At 43.1% G+C, this 14,745-nt stretch overlaps 1 protein-coding gene across 1 annotated transcript in view; it reads right to left on the bottom strand.

The window, feature by feature from the left end:
- The window catches only part of ca10a (carbonic anhydrase 10 (inactive)a), a 332,797-nt gene that overhangs the window by 250 nt on the left and 317,802 nt on the right, over window positions 1-14,745 (bottom strand). The window contains exons 5-8 of the mRNA XM_085360340.1: window positions 12,041-12,136; window positions 7,511-7,583; window positions 4,351-4,505; window positions 3,883-4,057 (exon numbers count right to left, since the gene is read on the bottom strand). Coding sequence (XP_085216466.1) covers window positions 3,883-4,057; window positions 4,351-4,505; window positions 7,511-7,583; window positions 12,041-12,136 — 499 coding nt within the window. The remainder of the gene's footprint in view (window positions 1-3,882; window positions 4,058-4,350; window positions 4,506-7,510; window positions 7,584-12,040; window positions 12,137-14,745) is intronic.

Below are 14,745 nucleotides of genomic sequence, written 5' to 3'. Positions count from 1 at the left end.
ATGATCGGCTTTGATCTGTTTAGCTCAATTAATAGATAGGTTATGAATCTTTGTATTAATGCATCTTGATAGATAATTTATGTTTATCTGTGTATGTTTATGGAAAGATTTACAGATTTTTCATAAACATTTTTGAAGGACCACATGGTTTCAAGAATGTTGCAAGAAGGTGTATTTGAGACCAAAGCCTAATTGTTTTCTTAAGCCTAAGCTGAGCAGTTCAAGTAGGTTTTAGTATCTAAGACTGACAAAGTAGTTATTGTTAGGTCTAATTGTTGAATGTTTGTCATTATGCTTCTTAAATTTGTAAGGTCTTAGTTCAATCTATAGGATCAAGACATTCCTTTGTCCCTGACCACCTCTCCAGCCACTCTGTGCTGGGGGAGGATTATTACACATCCCTTGTGAAGATTCTGTTTGATGTTTGGTAAGCTTCCTGCCCTTTGTATGGCTTCACTGTGTTATCTATGGTGAACCATACATTGGGTGTGGGGGAGACTACCCTCTTTATGACCAGGATGTTGTAGAAACAGTTGTGTTCAGGAAGACACACATTCCCACACACACACGCACACATATACACACAGTGCCTTGCCTTTGTAACCATTTGGGGGTTTTACGTGGGCGGTGCTTTTGCTGTGATATGTATTGTGTGAACTGTTTTCCCAATAAAAGGCAGCAAGCGGAGCCCGTCGTTGGGGTCATTTTGTGGTAGACACCGACGAGGCCTCCCTTGCAAAGCAAATCGATGGATCGCTGACTGTCTTGTTTTCTTCATAATGAATAAGTCTCTAAACCAGCGGGGCTTGTGGAAACACAGTTATCAGTACCTAAATGTAACAAATTGGTTTTCAGTGTCTAAACATACACAAGTTGTTTTTGCACTTGGAACTTACTAATGTAAGTAATTGAAAGAAAAAGTAAGAAAGTGTAAACATTGTAAATCATCACAAAACTCAAATCCAAACCTGGACACAAACCACAGACTCATGAACTCCAGACTCCACCAGCATCCTTCCAACTTCCTTAAAGCTTTCGCTCCTTAAAAGAGAATCTTTAAGAAGTAGTGCAATGCACTACTGACAGGAAAGGACACCTTGTGTGCGTGTTGGCACCATTAAACAGAAAGACAGTGTTTGACATTGTGTGACAAGAATGTGGGGTCATGTTTCTGTAAGAAAGCAGATACATTTCCCCTTTTAATGAGACATCCCCACCCTACTTCATCCTGAAGGTCCTCAATTCTCAGAACAATTAAAAGAAGCAGGTCTACATTGGTGTTTTCGCAACAGAGAGTGCTTTTTGTTTGATGCTCAGGAGACTCTAAGGTGGGTGAATTTCTGAAATCTCTCCCCACAACTGCTCCCTAGAATAATAATTTCATCTTTTAAGAGGAAGGCAAGGGAATGTGAAATAGCTGAACAGAGAACCAATGAGAGACTAGATACAGACGACAAACCCTCCCTATGCTCCTGAGAGCTATGGTAAACCAGGATTCAGCCTCCACTTATGGATACATAAGTGAAAGGAACAGAGATGATGATAATTATGGAAAGACCTATGAACACATATTTCAAGAAGAGGGAGGAGCATAAGGTGACATATAACAGCAGAGGAAGGTGTACACAGATCAGGTACATCCTATAGAGAAGGTTCAGTCTCAAAGAGACAGACTGCATGGCGTTGACGAGGGAAATGTAGCAAGGCAGCAATGGACAGTAGTCTCTAGGATGACTCTGGAAATCAAGAAGGAGTGAGTGAAGGCGGAGCCAATGCTTAAATGTTGGAAGTTGAAAAAGGAAGAATGTTGCAGAGAATTTAGAGGGGAGTCAAGACAGCCTCTGGGTGGTAGGGAAGAATTACCAGAATGCTGGAAAAGTACAGATGAAGTGCAATGCCAAGATTTTTTGTCCGGTGTATGGCAAAGAAAAGTTCTCATATGGAGATGTCTAGAAGCTGGACACTAGGTAGGAGAAAATGGTCTGTTTCAATTAGTAAGAGATTAAGCTGAAAAGGATGTGCTGCAGGTTAGAGTGCTTAGAATACAATTGGAAATGTACTAACAAATGGAAAGACCACCTTACCAAGGTGGTAAGGAGATGTCATCTGAACCATTCCTCTGACCTGAGGAGTGGAGACGAAGTCTACTGGTACTGATTTTCAAGAACAGAGGTTACATGGAGATCTGTTATAACTACAGGAGGATAAAGATGATAAGCCATACTATAGAGATATGGGAAATAGTTGTTGAATGTTAAAGAGGGAAGTGACAATTAGTGAGCAGTAGTGGCTTCATGCTGAGAAAGAGCACTACAGGTGCAATTTTTGCTTTGAGAGTGTTGATGGAAAACTGCAGACAAAGTCAGAACAAGTTGATAAAAAGCGTAAAAGTACATGAGGGTGGTGCAGGGCATCTATGAGGACAGTGAGAAAGCAGTGAAATGTGGGGTAGGAGTGACAGATGGATTCAAGGTGGGGTGGAATTACATGAGAGATCAGCTCTGAGCCCTTCCTATTTGCAGTGGTGATGGACAGATTGACAGATGAGGTGAAGCAGGCAAGCAAGAGTCTCCATGGACTATAATGTTTGCAGAAAACATTGTGATCTGTAGTGAGAGTTGGCAGCAGGTGGGAGAGAGCCTGGAGAGAAAAAGAATTAAAGCCTGGAGAAGCAAGAAGGAATACATGTGTGTAAATGAGAGGGAGACAGTTGCAAAATTGCAAGGAGGTCAGTTATACAAAGCAACAGACAATACACAAGAGAGGTGAAAAAGAGAGCGGGTGGGCGGAGATGAGTGTCACGGGTGATTTGTGACAGGAAGATAGCAACAAAAATGATAGGGAAGCTTTACAAGATGGTAGTGAGACCTGCTATCATGTTCTAGTTTGGCAGCTGTGGCAGTAACAAAAAGGCAGGAATCAAAGCTGGAGGTGGTAGAGTTAAGATTTTGATTGTGACTGACCAGAAAGGACTGATTAGAATCAGGCATGTCGGAGGGGCAACGTTCAGCGTTTTGGAGACAAAGTTAAGGAGGAAAGGCTGAGATAGTCTATATGTGCAGTGGATGGATTGTGGATGTGCTGGGCAAAAGATGTTTAATATGCTGCTGGCAGGAAGGAGGAAAAGAGGATGATGACAGATAAGATTCATAGACGTAGTGAAGGAGAGTCAGTGTTTCAGAAGAGAATGCTTGTGTTGTGAGTCCACTGTGATGACCTGTGCAATCAGCTGAAAGAAGAAGATGATCTCATTTCTTATTTGTGGGGATCATTTTATCAAAATGAATGGTTTATTCACTAAGATAATTGCTGTAATCTGGACCTAGTTCCAGGCTGGTAATGTGTAAGCCCAGAATTGAGAAATACTTTGAAACTCTGTTGCCATTTTGAAAACAATTTAATACAACATTAGAATAAAATAGAATAGTCATTTCTTGTGATTGTACATGTACAACAAAACTGTTTCTGATGTGCTTGTTGTTGTTTTTAGCTTCTATAGGTGTAAAGTGTAAAAGATTCAGTACTTTTGTTCATATAATGTACATTTCTTAAAGCTTTCCTAGCATTTTTTGTTAGTAGTTGCCTAGTGTAGCACATTCAGTAAAGGAGCAGTCTAGTATGACCACTAAGAAAAATAATGGCAGCATCTTTGTATTTTTTTCGGGTTCAAAAGATTTGTTTTTTTTACAGAAATATGACTTGCCTATTTTATATATTTGTTTTTGTATAATTGCTCTGTTGTGTGCACAAAAACAAATGTTATAACCAAATTGTGCGATCTTATGAAAGGACAGATATCATATTATCTGTAATTAAATATTGTTTAAATGTCAGACACTGAGAAAGTTACCCAAACCAGCCATTTGTAGAAGTAGTTTTTACCTCGGTACTGGAGCTTCTGGGCCCTGTTGTTTGGGCAGTCTTTGCCCTGCATGCTGAAGTTAATATTGGTGCGGATGCAGCGGTTGTTTAGAGGCTGCACAGGACGAACGTTGTCACTCATGCTTAGAAAGATCTGAGAGGGCTGGTTCTGGCTCAGCAGCCGCAAGGAGTGCATCTAACATCAAGACAGAGAGAGAGAGAGTGAGAAAGAGGGGGAGGGAAGAGAAGCAAAATTGGCTAAAGTATCATGGAAATGTGAGCCAGCCTTTTTTATTCACTGCATTAATTTCCAGCAAGGTCTGAGTAGAAGATTACACACAGGAGGAGAGATTTTGGAGGAAAAGCCTCAATGTGAGTAGACATATTTCACAGAGTAATTTTTTGAGAGAGAATCCTGATCTGAGACAGGTAAGCCCCAGTGTATTCTGGGAGCTTTGTTTCAGGTCTGTGCTGGTGGATGAGGCTCACCTGCATCCGTGTGAGATACACTGGCTTGTTCATCAAGATCCACGTGGCAGTCTCAAAACATGGAGGGATGGTCATCGATCCATCATATGTGATAAAACTACTTGTTTCTGGATAAATCTCCTCTATGTTCAGGCCATTCAGTAGATATGCATCATCTGCAGGGTAAAAAGGCAGAAAACCGAAACAAAATGAGATCTCTAATGTTTCATCGGAAGACACTGGAAATGTAGTTGTACAAAAATTGTATTCCACATGTAAAAATTAATGGATTTGTAAACAAATTACTAAAAGATTATCATATACTGTGATTTTCTTCCAAGCAGTAAAGCAATCATTTTATTTGCAGTTATGCTAGTTTGTCCAATTATTTTTGAGTCTTTAAAAATGGGGAACTATGTCAAAAAATGGCTGTAATTCTGTAATCAGTGCTGAAAGTTTTCAGTCACGTGTTTTTTGTTTGACTTTAAATAAGTGGTAGTATTATAAGGGAAAGATATGTGAGAGCTAAATCATTGTCCAAATGTTTTTAGATATTCAGAAAGTAATCAGATCTGGGAGTTGGACACTGGCACCAAATTCAACCAACCTGACCAAGGAGAAGCAGCACTCCATTATTTAGAGACATGCACAACTCTCTGGTGTATATCTTTATGGAGACTGATTCATACAGCACAATTGTTAGAGTACCATGCAACGTAAATGTGACTGTATATAAAGGATGCACATAGTCACTGTGACATCGCTAATTGGTTAATGCTTAATGAAATCTTTGAGCTCCACATTTTTCTTCTTGATGTTTGGAATCTAAATCCAGTCCTCCAAGTTGGCAAAAAACTTGTGATTGACAGATTATTAGTCAGTGAGCTTTTCCTTACTCTAACAGGGACTATAATTCACAAAATGTTGTATTTAGTATGACCTAACATTAGTGATTCAAACTAAAGTTTCTACTGAGTTTCCCATATGCTTCTATACAGCCTGAAGACTTTTTGCAACTAGAGGATTAGCCACATGTTGGTCATTATGTAGGTTTATGGCACATCTGCATTTGCTTCAGTTTTTATTAAAGCTTGCAGGTTGTTTTGTTTTGGCCATAGCTCTAAAAATGAGTCAGTGTATGATTTTAATGAAACTGGTTTCTCAGCCGGAAAAGGGTGGAGTGCCCACTCCGGGTCGGGGATGAGTTCCTGCCCCAAGTGGAGGAGTTCAAGTATCTCGGGGTCTTGTTCGCGAGTGATGGGAGAAAGGAGCCGGAGATCGACAGACAGATCGGGGCTGCAGCTGCAGTAATGCAGACGCTGCACCGGTCCGTCGTGGTGAAGAGGGAGCTGAGTGTAAAAGCGAAGCTCTCAATTTACCGGTCGATCTACGTCCCTACCCTCACCTATGGCCACGAGCTGTGGGTAGTGACCGAAAGAACGAGATCGCGGATACAAGCGGCAGAAATGAGCTTCCTCCGAAGGGTGGCTGGCCTCTCCCTTAGAGATAGGGTGAGAAGTTCGGCCATCCGGGAGGGGCTCAGAGTAGAGCAGCTGCTGCTCCACATCGAAAGGAGCCAGCTGAGGTGGTTTGGGCATCTGACAAGGATGCCCCCTGGGTGCCTCCTGGGTGAGGTGTTCCAGGCATGTCCCACCGGGAGGAGGCCCCGGGGCAGACCCAGGACACGCTGGAGAGATTATATCTCTCGGCTGGCCTGGGAACGCCTTGGTATTCCCCCGGATAAGCTGGAGGAGGTGGCTGGGGAGAGGGAGGTCTGGGCCTCTTTGCTTAGGCTGCTGCCCCCGCGACCCGGCCCCGGATAAAGCGGATGAAGATGGATGGATGGATGGTTATAAAATTCAGTATTTAACATAAATTGCTGAGCTGATATTTTCATTCATACAGAAACTTACTAGGGTACTCTAACTCAACTGCAATTGTAGAACAAATACAGTGGATGGCATAAATCTGTGTACTCCAATTGAGTAGTAAACAGTGAAATACACTGGTGTAACAAATAAGCTGTAATTTGAGTCACTTCTCATACGGAGTCTGGTTATCATTACAACTCTTTCATTTTTTCTCACTTCTTTCATTTGCTGTTCTGTGAATGACAGCTTGTTGGTGTGGCAACACAAAACCTCTTTTATTCAAACTGTCTCCACTGTCAGGATGCTAATTGGACAGACTACAACTTCCTCTTCCTCTCTTTCTCCCCCTCCATTCGCTATAACTTGCTGTCTACTAGTCCTCTCATGACAAATGGGCTACTGATTGTGCTGAGGTCACAGTGGTGGGCTGCTGCAGCTTTAATGCTGAATCAGCTGCATCACTACTAAATACTAACTGATGCATCAAAGGAATAGGAGCTGTGAAAAAATAAAAAGCACTTTAGGCCACTCCACCTACACTGATATTTGATGGTGTGGATTTTTAATGTATATGTATCTTCATATACACCTGAGTGTAAATCTGTGCTTTTGGGAAGAAAAACAGAAAAACGCTGGGCTGGTAGCATTATTGGCTGTGAGAGGGATATGCCTAAGGACTCATGGGTATGAGTGGGTGGTGTGTGACAGCATCTGTATGTGTGTTTCTGTGAGTCAGTGTGTGCGAAACAGCATATCTGACAGAGTTTTGACAGCTGTTAAAATCCATGCTTTTTTGCTGCTCCTCCTAGTGGACCCAAAAGATCCACCTCTGCCACCCAACAACACCCCCACCCCCAGTGACATGGTGTTCACAGACCACATGAGGTTATCCGTGATGTACAGCCCCAGTAACTAGGTGCTACTGACCACCTCCACAGCTGTGTTGTTGATGAGAAGTGGGACGTGGCTGGGTTGGTTCTGATGTTGACAATGACCTCCCGAGCTTTATCGATATTCAGGTTGTTGATTCTGACCAGCCCACCATGTACTGTGTCATCCACAAACTTCACGATGTGATGGGTAGCAACCCTGGGGATGCAGTTACGTATCAACAGGGTGAAAAGTAGAGGGTTCAGAACACAGTCCTGAGGGCTCCCCTCTGTGCTGAGGATGATGACACTGGACAGGTTCTATCCAACCCAACCATGCAAACCACATGAACTGTGATCCACTTGGAGCACTATGCAGAGCATGCTGCTTGGCCAATTTATGATTGGTGCTTTAACAACTTATTACACACAACCACCTACTTTTATATGTTATTCTTGTGATGGTGTCTCTGTTCAGCATTCGATTCAGGAATGAGTTCGAGGTCTCAGCAATCTAGAAAAAAGAGAAAAGGAAAAAAGAGGGTCAAAAGAGTGAGGTTAAATGGTCACATAATGAGTTGAGAGCTCTGCTCTTGTATGATTAAATGAAATTTAATCTATTTGGGACAGTACTTCCAAGTATAATGAGAGTGTATTTTTTTAATCTATCACCTTTTTAGGAGACTATTAAAAAAGCCTCAAACACTGTGCTCTAATGACAGCAGAACTTGAACTGAAGTCTGCCTCTGTTGAGGTAGCAGGAGTTGTAAATGTCTTCATGGGAGGCAAGTGGGTAATGAATAATTTTCTGGGCAGTGGAAATGGCCCTTATGAGTGCACTTCACTCTGCTGAGAAGCAGATGGCAAACCATGCAGACATGCTTTAGGTCGATGCACACTCAGTAGAAGAGTGGAAGAAGGAGACAATCAGTTTCTGAGCCAAGTTGTTAATTCTGTGGATCCACAATAGACGGAAACACTGCTGGGCCAGTTTGACCCCTGTGAGTTTTACTACTGGGTTAGGTAATGGATTCCATGTATAGCTCTTATTTAAAACAAAGACATAACCTTGTGATTTTCTTTTTGCTTAAGAAGTATATGAAAATGAGGATAGGCTACTGAAACCCCCGATGTTTGTTTGTTTTTAGTTTGCATTTTCCACACATTTTTACTATGATTTTGCTTCCTTTGTTATTTGATTATTGTATACATACATCCACATATTCTTACTCATGTTGTGATATTGAGTTTCATCTTGTGGCCCAGTCTCACACACTGCTGAATTTGCATGCTGATGAAAGTGGAACTGATATTCAATTGACAAGCAACTCACTATTTTCTGTAGGTAAACAGTTGTGAAACATTTTAAAGTGTCCTCATCAGTGCGTGCTTGGAGAAACAGCTAAGCCGTAAGATGACATTTCTTACAGCAGCTTTGCAGTCATTTAGGCACTTATGCTATTACGGAGCAGATATCCAGAGTAGGTGTACAGCTAATTGTCAAAACAAGAATAATGAAGGAATATGCTAGGACAGTACCATATAAACTTACCTGGATGAATTGCTCTGGAAACACAAATTGCTAAAGACAAAACAAACAAACATTCACTTTCCTTGTGGCTGGGGAAAAAGGCTGTTACTGGTATAGTAAGTCTCAGTTTCTGGCTACATGCCTGTTCAAAAGCCTGTCCTCCAGTTGTCTAGTACTGAGATAATTCCTAGAATACTAGGTATGGTAAAAATCAAAGATTTATTTTTTTGTCTAACCTTGCCTGACATGAACTCATGAAAATCAGATTTTTGTTCAGCTAATGGCTTCAAGTCCATCCTTTACTCTGACCTCCATAACTAAAATGAAAACACACTGTCAAGCAAAGTTTTGCTGGGTGTTGGACACAGCTTTTGGAGTTTATTTTGTTTTATTGAGCGTTTTTGTGTTATTATGATTCAAGTTTCACAGTCCTGAATTTATTCATGTTATTGTTTCGGATTTTTCTGCTGATCTCAGTTTATTATTCCTATAATCCCTTATTTATTGAATTCCTTAATTATCAGGTTTATGAGGTTCCCCTTGTGTTTTGTTCCTCACTTCCCATGTGTGTGTGTACCTTTGTCTTGTTTCCATTTTCTGTTTACATGTTCCTCCTTGTGTTTCACTCCACGTTCCCCCTGCCTGCCTCTCTTGTGTATTCATGTATGTACACTGAATTATGTCAGTGTTTCCCTCTTTTGGCCCCCTCCTCTGTCTTTCCAGTCAATTCTGTTCTCATGTGCGTTCCTCCCTCCCAGCCATGTGTCTTGCCACATGTTGAATTTGTGTCTTAGTGTTTCCTGTTTTGTTTCGGCAGTCTCTTGTGTTCAGTGTGTTTAGTTTTGCTTCTCTGTGTCATTATTTCTATTCGTCCCAGCTGTGTATGTGAGAGAAACATGGCATTGTTTCTCTCACATATCCTATCAAATGTGGGACCTCATATAGACAGTTCTTGCCAAATCATGTCCAGTCAACTAAATTTACCATAGATGGGCTCCAATCAAACAGAATGCACCCGAGCTCAAATATGAGTGTAATTGTAAAGGTTTTAAATAAATGGTAAATGGACTGATTCTTATATAGTGTGGCGGACCACCAGGTGGCTCCACTCACACACAAGTTGAAGGGAAGTGTGGGGGTGGAGATTTTGGCGCTGACTATATGTGAAGTTCTGTCAGTTAATAAAGTTGTTGGAGTGAGACACTGAGACCTCTCCTGTCGTTGTTACATACCTCCACATTGGTGACCCCTGTAGTGAACATGCTAAGGCTCGACGACGAAGCCAGCTCTGGCCTGGAAGCATCGGCGGCCGCCGGACCTTCACCTCCGCCGATGGCTGCGTTTGCTGTGGCGCTTAAATTGCCGGATTTTTGGCTTCACGATCCTCCTTCATGGTTCATGCACGTAGAAGCTCAGTTTGCTCTTCGTGGAGTTTCAGCCGACGACACTAAATACCACCATGTGGTGGCCTCACTTGACCCGCTGTCAACCCGCCGTGTGATGACTCTCCTCCGGGATCCCCCAGCCCAGGGCAAGTACGCCGCCCTCAAGGGGCTGCTGCTGCGGCGTTACTCCCTCTCTGATGCTGAGCGGGCCGAGAAACTCCTTTCCATCGCGGGCCTGGGCGACGGCACCGCCCTCGAGCTCATGGAGAGCATGCTGTCCTTGCTGGGCGCGGAGGACGGAGGATTTCTCTTCACCCACCTCTTTCTTCGACAGCTGCCGGCTCCAGTGCGCGCTGGCCTTGCCAACTCCCCGCTATTGGCCACGAAGGATTACCGCTCCCTTGCGGAAGAGGCGGATCGTATCCTCCTGGCTACCAGGACTTTCGGCGTCCAGACGGTTATTCAGGACCCACCAGCGTTTTCCCCCTCCCCCTCACCGATGCTCCACGGGCCCTCCGACTCGTCCACTGTGGCCGGAATCGCTGCACGGCGGCACCGCGGAAAGGGGCTTTGTTTTTATCACCAGCGTTTTGGAGCGAAGGCACGGCGCTGCCTCCCGCCTTGCAGTTTCCAGACCCAGGGAAACGGGCATGTCAGCGCTCTGTAGCAGCCGCGACCGCTGGCAACAAGGAAAGACTGCTAAGTTTGTTTTTGTCAGGCACGATGCCCACAGGACACCGCTGCGGCCGCTGTATGACGGCCCGTTCAGGGTTATTGAACCGGGCCAGAAACATTTTGTTTTGGATTTTGGGGGTCGAAGGGAGACTGTGTGTGTTGACAGACTTAAACCAGCACATGTTCTTCCGGACAGTGATGTAGTGCCGGCCCAGGCCCCTCGCCGTGGCCGACCTCCTGCGCTGGGGTTGACAGTCTCTGGTTTTCCCCCCAGGACTACCCCCGGACCACCAACGTTTGAGCCTCCTCCTGCCTTTCCTGCTCGCCTTCACCAGCCTCGTTCACAGGATGGACCTTCCTCTGCCTGTTCTCTCCCTCCCAGGTTCAGTCGTGCGGGTCGTTTGCTTAGACCCAGGGTCCTGGACTGAATGGAGACCTGACTGTGTGTTCAAGGGGGGGTATGTGTGGCGGACCACCAGGTGGCTCCACTCACACACAAGTTGAAGGGAAGTGTGGGGGTGGAGATTTTGGCGCTGACTATATGTGAAGTTCTGTCAGTTAATAAAGTTGTTGGAGTGAGACACTGAGACCTCTCCTGTCGTTGTTACATACCTCCACAATAGCACTTTTCTACTCTCCTGGAGCACTCAACAAGCTTTATACAACATGCCACCTTCACCCATTCACACCTATGCTTTCTACCTAACATTCACACACATTCAGATTCATACTCTGATGCATGCATCAGACAGCATCAGACAGCAACTGGGGGTTAGTATCTTGCCCAAGGATATTTGACATGCACACTGGAGGAGCCAGGAATCTAATCACCAACCTTCCAATCAGTAGATGACTTGCTATACCTCCTGACCTGCAGCCACCCACATGAACTTACGTAGATGTTTTATTTTTTGTGCATTTGAAACAATGTCAAACAAATGTTTTTAGCTTTGTGATTATATGGTATTGTGTGTAGAACTTTGAGGTGAAAAAAATTAATTAAATTTTTTTATTTTGGAATTTTCCGGGAGCACTCATGACTCATGACAGTGAGTTCCACACTCATAGAAGTCATGGAATTCTGTCAAAGTAGGAAAACTGCTTTAAGTTATTCTTGAATAAGTATATTGTTACTGGCTTGTAATACTTAAAAACTGATTAAACCAGGTCAAAATTAACATGGCGTTTATGCCCAGATTCAGTATGAATGTATAAAACTCAGAATGTAGCAATTTGCATTCTACTGGATTTTATTGCTATAAGTCAGAACGCCATAGTAACTGTAAGTTGTTCTGTGTCAAGATAAAATTCCATTTCTGTGAGTGAATACAAGTACACATTTGTATTCGCGCAGTGATTAAACATATGTATGAGGTTTACCTTCATGAATATAGACACTATGACCAGTCCATTGGGGCTTTTTGCAGCTTCTGTATAATTTGTGTACAGCTCATGATTGTAGTGGATCAGCTGAACCTGGAACATAAAGAGAAGAGAAGTAGGGAATTACAGAAAGAAAAACATCAGTCTGATAGTTTTAGTTTAAACATCATGAAGGTGCTTGAAACAGTTACTATAAAATAGAAACCTTTGAGCACCTTTGTCAAGAATGTATAGTTGCCTTGTACTGATACTTAATCATTCACTTAAATCTTTCTTTATGGCTAGCATATCAGATGATTAAAAAGGGAAAATCAATACAAATCTCTGGTAAATTAAAATGGAAGCAGCTGACATGCAGATAGTTTGTATACTTAATGTGTATAAGGACCGAAGTAATATGAAGGACATTAAGAGACGGGGATGTTCTGTCATTATTTGCTCCAAGGCCAGCCTGCTGAGAAAGCTAAACAATCTCCCAGCATGAGGTTAATGTTTGACTGACAGATGCTTCATCCACAACAACTGTTCGGTAGTTTAAGCCTGATGTTTTGGCATGGGCAGACCCAACCGCTCAACTTCCAACTCTTACATTTAAAATGCCTAACCTATGTGCATTTCAAAGATATACAATATATCATGAATAGGCACTTCTTAGAGAAAAGGTTTAAAAGTATCAGATTTTAACAATGAACTGAAAGCAAAAGAGGACAGGGAAATTAAATACATTTCTGTAGTTGACAGGAAAGTAACCCATGCAACAAACAAATAAATTTTTTTTTATCTATAAATCACGCCTTCCGATCCTTTTGTGTGCCATTCCTGTGTCTTGTTTCCTACTTTTCTTATCTGATCTTTGTAGTTTGGCGTGGTCTGCAAGCTAAGGGAGGTCATTGAAATCTGGGAATAGCATCATGGTGGGGCGACCGTGGTTCAGGGGGTTGGGGAGCTCAACATAACTGGAAGGTTGCCAGTTATGCAAATACGATACAATATAAAATACAATACCCTTTGTCCCCTCCGTGAATTGCTAACTTATTGTGGTGGAGGGGTGGAGGGATAGGGTTACCGGTGCCACACCCTGTGGCCATGTCCACGGGCCCCAGCACAGCCTAAAGAGGGGATTATGGGTCCACCCTTCTACAGGCACACCACCTGCATGACGTGCCACAGGAGTTGAGTGCAGTGTGTGCTGGGCAACGGCCAGGGGCAGAGATCCTGACGGACTGATCTCTAGCTCCCGAGACTACCAAGCAGAAGCACATTTCAGGAACTGCAAGAAGTCTGCACTTCTGGCAGCTATACACATTCATTGCAAAAAATGTAATCATCCTTCATGCATCAAAAACTATCCATCCATCCATCCATCCATCCATTCGCTTATCCTTTTCAGGGTCGCGGGGGGTGCTGGAGCCTATCCCAGCTGTCATAGGGCGAGAGGCGGGGTACACCCTGGACAGGTCGCCAGTCTGTCGCAGGGCCAACACACAGGGACAGACAACCATTCGCACTCACATTCACTCGCACATTCACACAATGGCAATTTGGATTTTCCAATTAACCTATCCCCTCAAGCTGCATGTCTTTGGACGGTGGGAGGAAGCCGGAGTACCCGGAGGGAACCCACGCAAACACGGGGAGAACATGCAAACTCCACACAGAAAGACCCCGGCCTGATGGTGGAATTGAACTCAGGACCTTCTTGCTGTGCGGCAACAGTGCTAACCACCGTGCCACCGTGCTGCCCACATCAAAAACTATTTACTATTTTTTCACAAAATATCTTCTTTGCTTTAGGGGTTACAGTTCCGTTACAGTTACTCCTAACCCATAGCATTGTGGATGGTTGATTAGCTTAGCATTTGGGTCATAAATAATAAAAAAACTATACCCATAGTATTTTATCCAAGCAGACAAATATTAGCACAGGAGAAAAAGTCTCCTTTTTTGGGTATTAAAAAATCTGTCACTTACTTCTTAGATTGGCAGAATGCCTAAAAATGTATTACCTTTACGTTATAGTTTTTCAATATGTGGTAATACACAATGACCCCATGAATACAAAGGTGGTAAATGACTTATTTCAAGCACAAACGGCTGGCAATAATTTTCAGATTTTTCTCGAAGGCTTTCCCTCCTCACCTCCATAAACTTCTCCTCACTCACTGGCAAAGAGCATACTGTACAGGGGTATATAAATAAACAATTATAAGAGGAGAGTAATTATGGAATACTTGATTGGGAGAGTGCAGCACAGCAGAACTTCTATAAATGCAATCAAGGCAAGAGAGGAAGTGATTAGAGTCCTTTGCTGATCTGATTAGATTTTTAGGTGAGAGTGGCAGAGGCAGCCAAAAGAACTCATCCCCACTCTCCCAATGACAAATTGCCCAAAGTGTGCTGCTGGTGGGCAATAAAAGGCCAGTGTGGGCCATAATAAAGTGAGAATGTCTGCCAAATAGAGAAGGAAAAAAGAGCGAGAAAATAGAGGTCGTAATTAGACACAGAAATAGTTACAGAAAGAGCAGAAGAAGGTAATTTTATGTGTGAGCCTACTGTACCTCATCATTTATTGCAGCTTCGGGCTGTTCAAACAATTCACACTAACTATTAAGTTCAACACCTCTATCAATGTAACAGGAACATGTTACTTAGATTCAGCGGTAACGCTGTGTTTCATTCTGCTGAATATTATGTAGTTCCGT

The sequence above is a fragment of the Diplotaxodon limnothrissa genome, linkage group LG8 (assembly GCF_057381915.1).
Source record: "Diplotaxodon limnothrissa isolate DT_005_m linkage group LG8, D_limnothrissa_male_GT1.1, whole genome shotgun sequence".
NCBI lineage: Eukaryota > Metazoa > Chordata > Actinopteri > Cichliformes > Cichlidae > Diplotaxodon > Diplotaxodon limnothrissa.
Note: the sequence above shows the minus strand (reverse complement) of the source record. Positions and strands in the feature narration are given on the sequence as shown.